This window comes from Colossoma macropomum, unplaced genomic scaffold (genome assembly GCF_904425465.1).
Source record: "Colossoma macropomum unplaced genomic scaffold, Colossoma_macropomum, whole genome shotgun sequence".
NCBI classification, from domain to species: domain Eukaryota; kingdom Metazoa; phylum Chordata; class Actinopteri; order Characiformes; family Serrasalmidae; genus Colossoma; species Colossoma macropomum.
In genome coordinates, this window is record NW_023494802.1 from 7,434,078 (window position 1) to 7,447,356 (window position 13,279).

The 13,279-nt window shown below is 42.8% G+C and overlaps 1 protein-coding gene across 1 annotated transcript; it reads right to left on the reverse strand.

Annotated features, from left to right (window-relative positions):
- Positions 1–1,235: 1,235 nt before the first annotated feature.
- Positions 1,236–11,695, reverse strand: ikzf4 (IKAROS family zinc finger 4). The gene is made up of 8 exons (XM_036591867.1): positions 11,504–11,695; positions 9,854–9,908; positions 9,658–9,762; positions 8,569–8,874; positions 8,293–8,460; positions 4,981–5,133; positions 4,742–4,873; positions 1,236–2,589 (listed from the first exon to the last, which is right to left on the reverse strand). The coding sequence occupies exons 1-8, from the start codon at positions 11,669–11,671 to the stop codon at positions 1,760–1,762; spliced, it is 1,917 nt and encodes a 638-aa protein (XP_036447760.1). The 5' UTR covers positions 11,672–11,695; the 3' UTR covers positions 1,236–1,759.
- Positions 11,696–13,279: the final 1,584 nt, after the last annotated feature.

The following is a 13,279-nucleotide window of genomic DNA, read 5'->3' on the forward strand; positions in this document are numbered from 1 at the left end:
GTATTTATAGAACTTTAAAAACAACACACTGTTTATCTGGTCTTTATAACCTACATATTCTTGTATCAAATTGTTACTTATTTTCCCTAAATAGCATTTTATCAGAAATCAGTGCAATAGAGCAATTTCAGAAAACAAAAGAATATGTTCCAAAGCTCAGTCACCAGTGAGTACTGTAGGATACCCTAAAGCCTTTTAGTAACAGCCCCGCCCCCCTAGAGCCCACCCGACAGCCCCAGCAAAACACTCACATTTAAGCAGAGAGTTAGAAAAGTGCAAACCTCCTCCGAGGTAACAACCCCCTCCTCATCGTTCGTCAGAGTCACAGAATGCGATATGGGTCTGTGTTTGATCTGCACCAGCACATTAAGGCTCCTTTCACTGTTCAGTGCTTCACTACACCAGTTTGCAACTGCCTAGTACACAACGTTTAGCCCAGTTTTGATCAACTCTAGAACAGAGTCGACGTACCTTATGTTAACTGAAGCTAGGCGATCATTTCATATTCAACAACTTCACTGTACAGGCTGGATATAAGGGGGACTTCACATACTGCAAAAATGATACAGAAACCTCTGTAGTCCTGAAGATTTTTTTTTTTCAACAAACTTCATCATCGCCACTGAGGTGAGGTCTATCTAGATTAAAAACAACAATCAAGATCTGAGGCACAAGGAAACCAGCAAGTCCAAGAATTTGACCTGGACAAAGGTTACCCGCTGCTGTACACTCAAAAACTAAGGCAAAATATTTCAAGTTAATTTCCACTTAAATAAGACATTTAGCATACACTGTTTTTAGAAGAAACAAAATATACAATTATCCAAGGCTTGACCTAATTCTTAATCCTCCTTGACTTCAGTCTGCCACGGTTAGGCAATTGGCAAAAGGTTGTATTGTGCCTCCGGTAACCACCAGTATTAAATGGCATGCAATTCAATAACTAGCTAATACAGGGTTGATATAAAGCAACTAATTAAGGCAATACGTGTGTGTGCTCCGTTTGTATGGCTAACATACAGATCTCCTCTTTCTCTGAGCCCTAAAGAGGCCTGCAGCTCATGTTGCTGCTTCACGTTTCTTCTTTAGTCCCCTGCGTCCTCCCTGAGTCCACTAAACTCCACAGCCGCTCAGAACTACTGCAAAAGGAGTCCAAACACAGTCTCTAAGCTTCAGAGTATACTTGAACTGTGGATCTCACTCAGCAGCAAGCTTTTATGCTTCGTTTTTTTTCGTTTTACAGTCACTGTCTCGCACACATTCTCACAAGCTCACTTACAACCTCTAACACACAGACTGTGTGGAAATGCTGCTGGCAAGATTTCACCGGCCCTGCCTCCTACTGCAGCATGCTCAAGCACCAAGTTTCTCTAACTAACCAAGAAAAGGTAAACCCCACTGAAGAAAGGCACTTCTAAAGCAAAACAGCTTCGTCTTGCCAAATAAATTGATTTGGGAGTGCAATCAGGTGGTGCGATCCGCTCCCTCTGTTCTAATCTAATCTCTCTCCATTGCACCAGGCCAAGCTCCCCCCCCAGCATCTTCGGTTTGTGCCTTTGTCAGTCAGCCTTCAATAGGAAAGCATGGTGTTCACTTAACAGTAAAAGCAAGTGCTTATTTGTCCTGTCCCCCCACAACTCTGGTGCAGACCAAACTGGACTCCGTGTCATCTCAAAAGCAGCATACGTCTCTCTGTCAGTACCCTCCTCCCTCTTCCGAAAAACCCGTCCCACCCGCAGACCAGCCCTTCTACCCCTTCTCAGCCCACCTGGTGCTCCCCACGGACGATGTGCGAGGAGAACTCGTAGCGGTCCTGGCTGCGGTGGCCACATATGTTGCACTCAAAGGGCTGGCGGAAGCCGTGGCAGCCCATGTGGATAGTGAACATGACATGGTCCAGGAAGAAGATGCGGCAGTGCTCGCAGCGGAAGGAGCGCACCGGCCGGCCCTCTCCGTCCACCACCTGCATGGTATCCCTGGAGGTGGGCGGAGACCGCGGGCTTCCTTTAGCTGGGACCGTTGGCAGGCCCCCAGGGACGCCCCTCTCCCTCTCTACCTCAAGGTCTGTTTCTTTGGCGTGACTGGGGCTGTGCCTTTCTCGCCCGCGGTGGTTGGAGCTGCCAGGCGGGACGCTGGCCACGATGCACTGCTCCTCTGCCATGCTCTCGTTATCTGTGGAGTCCTGGCAGCCGTTGCTGGGCGAGGCGGCATGGCTGCGGCCTGAGGGCACGTCTTCATGGCCCTCGCCCGCCTCCCGTCCAGCCAGGCCCATGGATACACCCCCTCCACAGTTTAGGCGCTGGCCCAGGGGTGTGATGTGGGGGTAGGCCGAGCTGATGACGGGGGTGAACTCCGACATGCAGGCTGGGTGAGGGGGAGGCAGCCGCATGGCGCACGGAGAATCCACGTCTTCACCTCCTCCTCTTTCTCCACCTCCACCATGGGGTCTTCGGAGATAGCGGCTTCCTACGCCTACTAAAGCAGCGGGGTCGCCTCTTGCGTGTGAACCCAGCACATCTCGCTCTTTTTCAGGGCTGGAGCTGAGTTCATAAGGTGCATCGGAAACGTTCAGCCGCATGTGCTTTTCCCCTATGCAGACAGGGAAATGGAAACAATCCACAATCACAAAATCACAAAACTTATCTCTCACAATTTTACAGAAGCATCACTATGGGTAAAGTATCACACTGTGATTACTTTTTCTACAAAGTGAAATTATAAAAACACAATACGGGTCAAATTAAGAGGCCCCTACACCAACAGGGACATAGTAACAACACATACAGCATAATCATATGTCATACAGTTGTGTGCAAATGAGACACTACTGTCTCAGTATTTATATAATTTCCAGTCAAAACGATCATTAAGCAGCTGATGATCTTGTACACGGCAGCTTTGACTAGAAATAAAAAAAGTTAAGGGTGATCTCTGATTTTTGCATAGTACTGTCTGTTATTATACAACACAATATGAATACAAAACTCTCTTTGCTGAATACTGAATATTGCATTAATGACACACCATGTAAATAAAAAAAAAACATTAGTGAACAATTAATGGATATGTACAAAGATGGGTCTGCATTATTTCTGACCAAAAAACTTTCACAACACGACTGCTTTGATTTGTCAAAAACACCCACATAGCACTCAGCAGGAGCAATTGAGACTGGTCAGCATGGTCATAGAATAGTGCCTTTCTTCCTTAGAAATATACAGTCTCCTCCACAATTATTGGCACCACATTGTAAAGACGAGTAAAAAAAAGTTATGAGACATTCACGTTTTGGTGCAATAGCTTAATCTCACCCTGAAAAAATGAGAAACATTCAACCTTCCCTCTACCAATAAAACAGCACTTCTCCTTGAACATCTTTTGAGGTTGGAGAATACAGAGCAGAGAATTTGAGACCATTCCTTTACAGAATCTCTTCAGACAGGCCAGGGTCCTAGGTCCTACCTTGTGCACTCTCCTCTTAGGTCACCCCCACAGGTTTTCTATGGGGTTTAGATCAGGGGAGATGGACATGACGGAAGCTTAATTTTGTGTTCCGTAACCATTTAACTGTTTTGGATCACTGTCCTGCTGGATGATCCAATGATTACCAATTTTTAGTTTCTTGGCAGAGGCAGACAGATTTAGATTTAAAATGTTATTTCATGGAGTCCATGATGCCATCTACCCTCATGAGGTTCCCAGGGCCTTTGGAGGATAAACATTCCCACAACATCACAGACCCTCCATCATACGTAACAATGGGCATTAGGTTCTTTACAGTGTAGTCATCATTCATTTTTGCACCAAACTCACCCTGAGTGTTTGTTGCCTAAAAGGTCAATTTTAATTTGATCTGACCATTGAAAACAATTCCAGTCAAAGTATCAGTAGGGCTGAGCAAACTCCATGTGCGTTTGCGTTTAGGTGACAGGAAAGACTTTTTCCTGGCATGCATTTTAAATATTCTGTTGGCATGGAGATGGTGCCTGATGGTAGTTTTGGAGACTTGGTGACCCCAAGATACTTTTTTTCTGTAACTCTCCAACAGTGATCCTTAGGGATTTTTTGCCTCTTTACCATCCTCCTCACTGTGCGTGGGGGGCAAAATAAACTTGGATTCTTGTCCAGGCAAGTTTGTCACAGTTCCAATTGATTGGAACTTTTTAATTATTGCCCTATCTGAAGATATGGGCATTTTCAGGCAAATAGCTATTTTTACAGCCATATCCTGACATATGAAGCTCAACACACTTTTCCTTTATTTGGATTGTGTGCTCTCTTGTCTTTCCCATATTAAAGAATGGCTAAGGGAATGTGACCTCTGTCACTTCATATACATACCCTTGTGAAAGAGAAAGTCATGAATAACTGCTTAAAAGTTCCTAGACAATCTGATCAACTTAAAATATATAAATGGACAAAATGCTTCAGTTACATTTTATTTCTAAGAATTTCTGAGGGTGCCAATAATTGTGGCACATGTGGTTTTCTTAAAATAATTATTTCTTGATGAGGGATTTTTTACTCAGAGTAAATTTACTTCAATGAAAAATTGGATTTTTCTATTTTTTTCTGTGTGAGAAAGCTTACTAACCAATAGGTAAATTTTTTTATAACCGTTTTTAATAATCTTTACCAAAGGTGCCAATAATTGTGAAAGGGACTGTGTAGTGCAGTGGCATGTTGGTGTGACAAACTATGCTTAATAAACATTTCCAGTGACACTCTGAACGAGACCTACCTAGAAACTTCTGAGGTGTCGACCGCTTCCTTTTAGTAATGCTGTTAGCCACCCGTTCAATGAAGGTCATTTTTTCTGAGGAGGGATGGACCAGGGGGTCAGGAATCATGTCCATGTTGCGAGACTCCTCACCTGTACAAAGCACAGCCAGACTGTAGTATAAGAGCATGCATACAAAGACACACACAACTATACAAGGCTATACATGTCAGCTCTGCAGAAGTGTTTTTGTCAGTTACCCTGTGCAGACTGGGTGCTGTGTGCAGGCTGATGGTCCAGACTCTGAAGGTAGCTGTGGCATCGTTCTCGATGTTCCTCCAGTGTGCTCTGCTGCTTGTAGCTACGGCCACAGTAACTGCACTTATAGGGCTTTCCCACAGTCGGAGAGGAAACTGAAATAGTCCAAGACAGCAATTATTGGGTGGGGAGTCAATGCAACTCAAGAACAAAAACTAAAGTCTTATTTGTCTATCTTCCTTATGTAGAAATACAACATTATTACACAAAACATGTTTTAAAAAGTCATAAGTTAGAAGAATGTATATATTCTTGCACAGCTTAGACCACACACATGCATCTCCTTATGGCTGAAAACAAGAAAAATAGTCAAAAACTTCTTTAATTATTATTATAGTTCTTATTACTATTTTCTATTAATAATAATAATAATAATACTCTTACTTGTATTAAAATCAATTACATTTTCACTACTTACGTTTCAACCCTCAAATTATGTGTTTAAAGCTTGTCTGTGACGATGTGGAATAAATTTGTATTTATCCAGCATCATGAAATTTTAGCTGATGATTATTTGCCCTATACATAACCGATTAACAATTTAATTGATGTTTTTGAAGGACAGGTTAATTGTATAAAACACAAGCCTGAAAGGAGTCAAATTGATTAGCTATTGATTAGCTATTGATTAGCTATCGTACATCCTAGCTGTCGGAACATAATAGCTCCTAAATAATGAGACACAGCTCAAGCTCCAGTAAACAAACATTACTCACCGCTGCCCTCTAAAGGTGTTATAGCACCAGAAGTTGTTGCTTTTGTAAGAAGCACAACAGGTCTTAACAAATGTTTTTTGCTTTTTTATATTTACCTACAGGAGATTGCCTCAACTCAAATGATAAAAAAACACCCAATTAAATTCTGTTCGTTGAAACGTAAACATATTATTGTGAAAGCTAGGAACTGTTTAAAAAAAAAAAAAACTTGCAGACAGTACCAATAACTGTGGTCAGTTTAAACGACTGCAATCATGCAATTATGTAATGAGTGTGACAAGCTTATGTATATCCCAAGACCTCTTTTCTTGATAAATACTAAATTTTATGTAAATAAAACCCAAAGACTGATCGTGTAGCCTTTTCCAGGGGAAACTAATGCCTCTAATTTCTCTTCTCGTAATTTCCCGAAATGATGTGAATGTAACAAAAAGTTTCTCATCAATGACATTTGAAAAGGGAAAAAAATACATAAACCGCATTAGCCCCTCAGCAGGAGGGATTTACGTCATTTCGGAGAACTCCATGACTCTCGGTAGTCATTTCTCCGAACCTGCGCTCTCATTCCGAGGAATGGTAGAAAAAGCCACCGCACCCTGCCTGCTTCACATTACTACAGGTGAATGCACATCAACATTTTGAAAGCACAAGCAGGATATCCTGTTTTGATAATATTCTAAATGTCATGGCTATGAGCATGTGGGGGGGGACTGCTGTGAGGCCATTTGCCATTTAGTATTTTCAGGCACCTGCTCGTCCAACATTTCATCTGAAATCAACGGTATTAATGGAGAGCCCCCCACCCCCCACCCCCCACCCCACCCTTTTGCTGTAGTAATAGCCTCTACTCTTCTGGGAAGGCTTTACACTAGAACTTGGTACATTACTGTAAGGATCTGATTGCATTCAGCCACAAGAGCTTAAGTGAGGTCAGGTGTTGATGCTGGATGATCACTTCCAAAGGTACTGGATGATGCTCCATTAGAGCTGGGCGACATGGCCAAAAACGTTATCACGATAAACAAAATTCATATCGTTCGATATCGATACATATCGCAATAAATATCAAATCATGATTTCTTTCACGTTTGAAGGCTGATTTTGCTCCTGGGTGGTTAACTGTGGTTTTAAACTATCACTGATGGTCCGATCATGACAAACACTCGGCAAACAGTGGAACATTTCACTAATCTGTCATGGAAGAGTGGGAGAAAGTTTCTGAGTTGTTTTTATCAGCTTGAAAAGCACAGCTGTAATTTTTGTAATAGTCATGATTTAAGAAAGAAAACAGATTATTTTTAGCTGTCTGGTGACGAGCGCTCGGCTACCCCGTTACAAATGCTAAACAAGTGGCCAACAACAGTTCTAAACTCTTTAGTTTCTCAACAACGACAACTCGGTTCGGTAGGTCACTGCTGTCACTCCTACCACATCCATGTCAGAGCATATCACAGTATTCAGACACCAGCTAGCGACGACTGGGTTTCTCTATGCTACCGTAGTAGTTTAAGGGGTGAACCGCAGTATATCTGACGTTCGCTGTGTAAAAGCATTATCTGCAGTGTGAATCTCTCACACCAGTCACAGAGTCCTCCTTTTAGGTATGTTTAAACTAAAAGCGGTGATTTTGTGTCTTGTTTGATCTACCGTATCATCAATTCACCGTGTTGTGCCGGAGCGCTGCTTCAAGTTAGCCAGCAGCTAAAAACAGCTAGCCTGGAAAGACAGCGCGGAAAGAGGTGAGTTCACTGTAGGACAGTACAGTTACACCACTGACCTCGTCACGCACACTCGGTCACAGGAGAACATATTGCCGGTCGTTTCACTCAAACAGGGACTGTATAACTCCGCGTTTCAGCCGTTGCTAAAGTATATTTGGCGACCCTTTTTTTCACTCGTGGCCCCCTTCCTCTCTAATCAAGTTGAAAAATTCGGAAGTGCGCCCTCTCCTGGCGACAGCAGAGTAGTGTCGCTTTCCTTGCAGTAGAAAGCGCCACCAGGGCTTTCGCTAAAACGTGGAAGTGTGAGAACGGTGTATTATATCGAACATTTATCGAACCTGTCTTATCGCTCTATCGAGGAAAAGTTCTATCGCGATACTTATCGTTATCGTTTTATCGCCCAGCCCTATGCTCCATCACTCCAAAGAATGCAGTTCCACTACTCCACACAGGCATGGTGACCTTACGCTTCTGTTCAGCTGCTCCAGAGCATCCCATTCTATTGACAATGCACTTCTATAACTGAATGCTTGTGTCAGCAATGGGTGCACCCTGAAGTACCTGAATTTACTGATAAAAAATACAGTGTATTTACAAGGTAGCACTTAAATATTTACAAGGTTTTTGTGGCGTCTTTAAAGGAACTTTGTTCAAGGGCTCAGTCAATTCTGCAATTCAACATAGCTGCCTCATCATGCTCATTATATTCAGTGTTACATCATTTCATTCATCCCACGCACTTTCCATTTCTACATTTCTTACACCACATATTCTCCAAGTTTTCTGTTCCTTGCCTCTACCTACTGCGTAGACTCACCAGAGTGGGTGCGGAGGTGACCTGTAAGTGCGTCACGGCGACGGCAGGCGTAGTTACAGAACGGGCATTTGAAAGGCTTTTCACCAGAGTGGAGCTTGATGTGACGCAACAAGTTTCCCTTCTGTGTGAAGGATGCTCCACATTGGTTACACTGGAATGGCCTCTCACCTGTCAACAGTTTTTGCAGCAAAAGCCCCCACAGGCATCATTCACTAAGGCATCCAAAGACGTGTTCAGATCTCAATTGTAAAATTGTACTTCAGTTATAACACTCACCTGTATGGCTGCGTTTGTGTACCATCAGAACATTAGGACCGATGCAGATCATTCCACATATGTCACACTTCAGTTTTCCATTGGGCAGCCGAATGGGTCCAGGCGAAGCAGGCTCAGGGCTGCCCATCTCCCCACAGCTGCTTCCTCCCTGACCTCGAACCCTTCCACCCATCTCCACTCCCCCCTCTTCTGGGACGTCTCCTTTATCATCCTTCCATCCCTCATCCCGCTCTCCTCTTCTCCTCTCTGTAAGTGGAGCGCCGCCTGCCTCTTCATCGCTGTAGAGCTCTACCTTGATGGAATTAGCTAGACAGATGGGAAACAGAGCAGAATGAGCACTTATGAATGGGCTTATTAGAATAGCATACAAAACAGAAAACAGAATACAACATGTGACAGAATTATACATGTTCCATATGGCAAATTGTTGCATTTTAAAAGATACAGTACTGTGTAAAAGTCACCCTTCACTTCCAGTCATAGAAATGACTAAGAAAGGCCTGAGAAAGGCACAAGACTATTTACAACCGTGAAACCATCCGATAAACAGGAGTTAAACTTTTCATTTTTGAGCAACAGGAAAAAAATTAAGCACTTTATTCAGATCTGAAAAGATCCACAGGTGTTTTTGTCCATCCTTCCACTGTGACTACACAACTTGACGCTATGGATCTGAAATGATATACAGTTGTCAAGAAGCCATTAGACTTTGTTGCTAGCGTAGAACAATGGACTGACCGCTACAGAATCCAGATCTCAACACCATTGTATGTGTTTGGGATTACTTCAATTGTAAAAAATAGAAAATGCAACCAACTTCTATGACTGCACTTTGGACATGTGGAAAAATACTTCTTTGAAAAACTGAAAGCAAGTCCCCAAACAATGGAAGCTGTAATAAAGGCAAAGTACAGACACAGTAAATACTGATTAATCAGAAACTATGTTTAGTTATTGAGAGTTCTGTGGAATTTTCTGTTAAATATGTTTTTGCCTTTTTCCTAATGCTAAACAATGAATGGGTTATTGGTGGTCTCTGAATCTTGCACAGTACTGTAAAACATAAAAGTGTATCAGTAGAGTACTAACCACTGAGAGAGCGACTGGGGGAAGAGTGCTGACTGTTAGGAGTGCTCACGGTAGGTCCTCTTAGCCCTGCAAAAAACTCTCGTTCTGTTGAAGAATCTCCATTGCCTGCAAACACACACACACACAAAGTCAAGCTCCTACAGAGGTCCAAAGGCAGATAATTGTGTTGGTTAAAATCAATAGAACTTTCCAATACCTGACATGTAAGAACGGCCATTGCAATCGTCAGCATTCATTCTCACACCAGATGCCTGAAAACACAAAAAAGCCACAAACAAAACTGTCAGTATGGTGTGATTCTATAACACAGCAACATGTCAAAAAGCACCTCACATATTTTTCTAAAATCGCTCTACTGTGAAAGAATTCAGGGCCAAACATTTTATGATACATTTCAAGGCATAGAACTTTGCTTGGATTTAAGCTCTATCATCTGTTCCTCTTTTTTCAGCGCTTGTGTTTTGTTCTTAATAGTTAATATGGTATCAAAAACACTACCGCGAGTATATAGATTCTAGTTCTAGTACCAGTCCCAAGTCTCCGCTTTCTACAGAACTTAGGTGAAGACTGAAAAAGCAGCTATAAGAAACTGCCCTCCCCTTTATAGCTGACCTATCAGAGAACAGATTAGGAAATGGTGAGAAGTGATGACACCACCAACTGAATGGTTATCACAGACGGATAACTGCAGATAAATGCGTCATCATATGAAAACTGTGAATGGTACAGATCTTTCTGCACGGTGCTTGTCCTGTTATCTCCAGGGCAAAAGAGTGTACTAGGAGAACATCACACCAGAAAAACACATGCAAATTAAAGATGCAACACATCCTTTTAGATAAAAGGAGTGCTAAATGAGGGGAAGACTGTCAGGATATTGCATGGATTCATGTATTCTGGGCCATGGGAGATGCTTAATAGTAAATTCCTTCCAAAGGAGCAGGAAAAAATATCACAAATAGGCACATTATGTAATAAAGCAAGGCTTAGTGGGGAAATAGAAGACTAAATAAAAGAATGGCTTTATCATTCAGGGCCCATATGAATCAACACTGTCCCATATGAGACGATGCCTCATATTGCATAATTACACTCCTAACTTCTGAACAAAGGGCACCGACGCTCCATTTTTAACCTTGTTTACTAGTTTACAGATCTATATTCTACTCTACAGAGCTGTCGTGCGTTACACGGCTGTCCCTTTTAATCATACAACAGAGAAGTTAACTCCAGAGCTCTGACAGCGGGAGATAAGTTAAGATACGTTAAGACTGAACTGCACGACTTCGCGCAACAGGCACTCGTTTCTGCGCCTGGCAGGTCAGGAACTTATGCAAAACATCAGCAGTTAGACGCGACTATGTGGAATAAAACCCTTTCACCACCGGAGGAAGACGACAGACATTGCGGTCAGTGTTGTCAGTCTCCGGCACTGAGCTGCAGCTGAACGTCTCAACCTGTGTGGCTGAGGCAAGCAGCTAGCGGCAGCGGCTAACGAGCTAACGAAGCGCGACAGCTTGGTGAATAAGGCGAGAACACGGCCGAACTGACCAAAAAACAGGACAGATTAGCGTTAGTGCGTGCGCTAACGGCTCGGCCGGTCCATTCGTGCCAACCTGCTCAGTATTTTCGCCGTGGCGAACTAAAGCGCGATAATGTTGCCCGAGAGCCCGTCGGCGTTGCTATGGCACCCGATACTCGGCAGATGCCGCGCGGCTAGCAGGGTAGCTTTAGCCGCCTCTGTAAAACTCGGCCGGACCGAGCGCGGCTGGCCGCCCGCACGACGCCGTGTCACCTTCCCGACATGACGAGCGTCTCGCCGGGCCGGCCCGGATGTTCTCCCCACCTGGCGAGCGACTCTCTCTGCCGTGTTGTTTATATGGCGCGAGCGCGGTTTGTTTTCTCGCGCATCTCCGGGATCCTTTACCTGAAAATCCCGAACAAGTTCCGGGATCCAGCAGGCCCGAGTAAGCCACCTGCGGAGCGCTCGATCAGTATGGAAAACCGAGAGCATCGATGGATGGGAAAAGGGATGGGAAGGATGGGATAACACGTCCAAAAGTTTGAAGACCCCTCCTACGGTTCTTCCCAAACCAAGAGTGAGGTAAGGTGTTTACCCCCTCTACGCGATGATTGTTCAAGGGTTCTTTAGTAAAGGCAATGGTTCTGTTTAGAACCATGAGTTCTATGTGGGACCATTTCATGCTTAAATGGTTCTTTGCATGGTGAAATGGTCCTTCACATTGATGGAGAATGTGTTGTATATGGCTTTATAAAAAAACATTTTTGAAAATGCACTCCTGAAGAACCCTTTTTGGTGCTATAAAGAACCATTTTCAAAAAGGTTCTATATAGAACCACATACAAGAACCATTGCACCATGCAAATAACCATTTAAGCATGAAATGGTTCAATATAGAATTCATGGTTTACTAAAGAACCCTTAAAGAACCACCTTTTTTAAGAGTTACTGTAGTAACAGCCTCTACTTTTCTGGGAAGGTTTGAGATGTTTAGAGCATTGCTGAGGGGATTTGATTGCATTCAGCCACAAAGACATTAGTGGTCTGATGTCGGATGATTAGTTCTGGCATTCCAACTCGCCCCAAAGGTATTTTAATGGAGCTCCTGAGAACACAGTTTCACTGCTCCACAGTCCAGTGCTAGCAGGCTTTACACTGTAGGCTGCTGTGCTGCTACCCCAGAGTGGCTCATTCTATTGGCACCTGCTCTTTCTATGGAAAATATACAAGCTGTGTGTGCAACTAAACTCCTGTGAGGGCAATCGGTACACCTTAAATTTTGATTTTGCACAATTAAAATGTTTAGTCATTCAAAGTGGTTTGATATGAAAAGTTCCATTCAAGAGAAACTTGCAGAGTGAGAATTCTTAACAGTGGTGGTGATAGGAACCAGATGTCTGAAGCATTTAATGTTTCTAAAAGCTACATCATAAGGTTACCATTCAAAATGGTTACAAATGTCATCTCTCTCGATGCTCAAGACACTGCGTTATAGTATTTTTAAGATAGGATTTTGGCCTCAAACCTACATTTTTTTAAAATTATGTTAAAGGGGAATTTCACTGACTTTTCAAATTGCAGTCAGAATTGTTCACAGTGGTGGTGACAGGAATCAGATGTCTGAAGTGTTTAATGCCTCTAATGATGCCTGAAATATCGAAATATTGTTTTACAGTAGTTTTTAATTTTTTAAAAACCCATTCATGGTGGAGAGGTACAAGCAGAGTGTTGAAAAGCAAAATATTGCCCAAGGAAAATTTTTTTTTTTTTTTAGATTTAATTCAGATGAGTACCATGAATGAAACAACACAAATATGTGACATGTAGCTGGTGTCACATCCACCGGTGTGCCACTGCAGTCCTTTCATTTCAACATATTTATTTTAATTTTTACATTTAATTCTTTTCTATCAAACTTTGCAAAGCATAGAGACCATCAAGTTTAACATAACCTACATTATGTTCAGACAGGGCCACATGCACCAATATCTTTATAACTTTTTTCTTAAGAAGGTTCCTTAGAAAAAGTCTTTGTCAGATTCATGACGTGTTCTTAAACCACAGAATTGTTTGCATCTTTGTGCTCTTAAGTGTGTGTAG

What these genes read in the sequence shown, in the direction of transcription:
- ikzf4 (XM_036591867.1), bottom strand. Translation starts at nt 11,671, where the DNA reads ATGCTCTCGGTTTTCCATACTGATCGAGCGCTCCGCAGGTGGCTTACT. An exon ending in CCCCAGTCGCTCTCTCAGTG is followed by an intron (nt 8,875 to 9,657) that starts GTTAGTACTCTA and finishes CCATCTGTCTAG; the next exon opens with CTAATTCCATCAAGGTAGAG. An exon ending in GACACCTCAGAAGTTTCTAG is followed by an intron (nt 2,590 to 4,741) that starts GTAGGTCTCGTT and finishes CTGTCTGCATAG; the next exon opens with GGGAAAAGCACATGCGGCTG.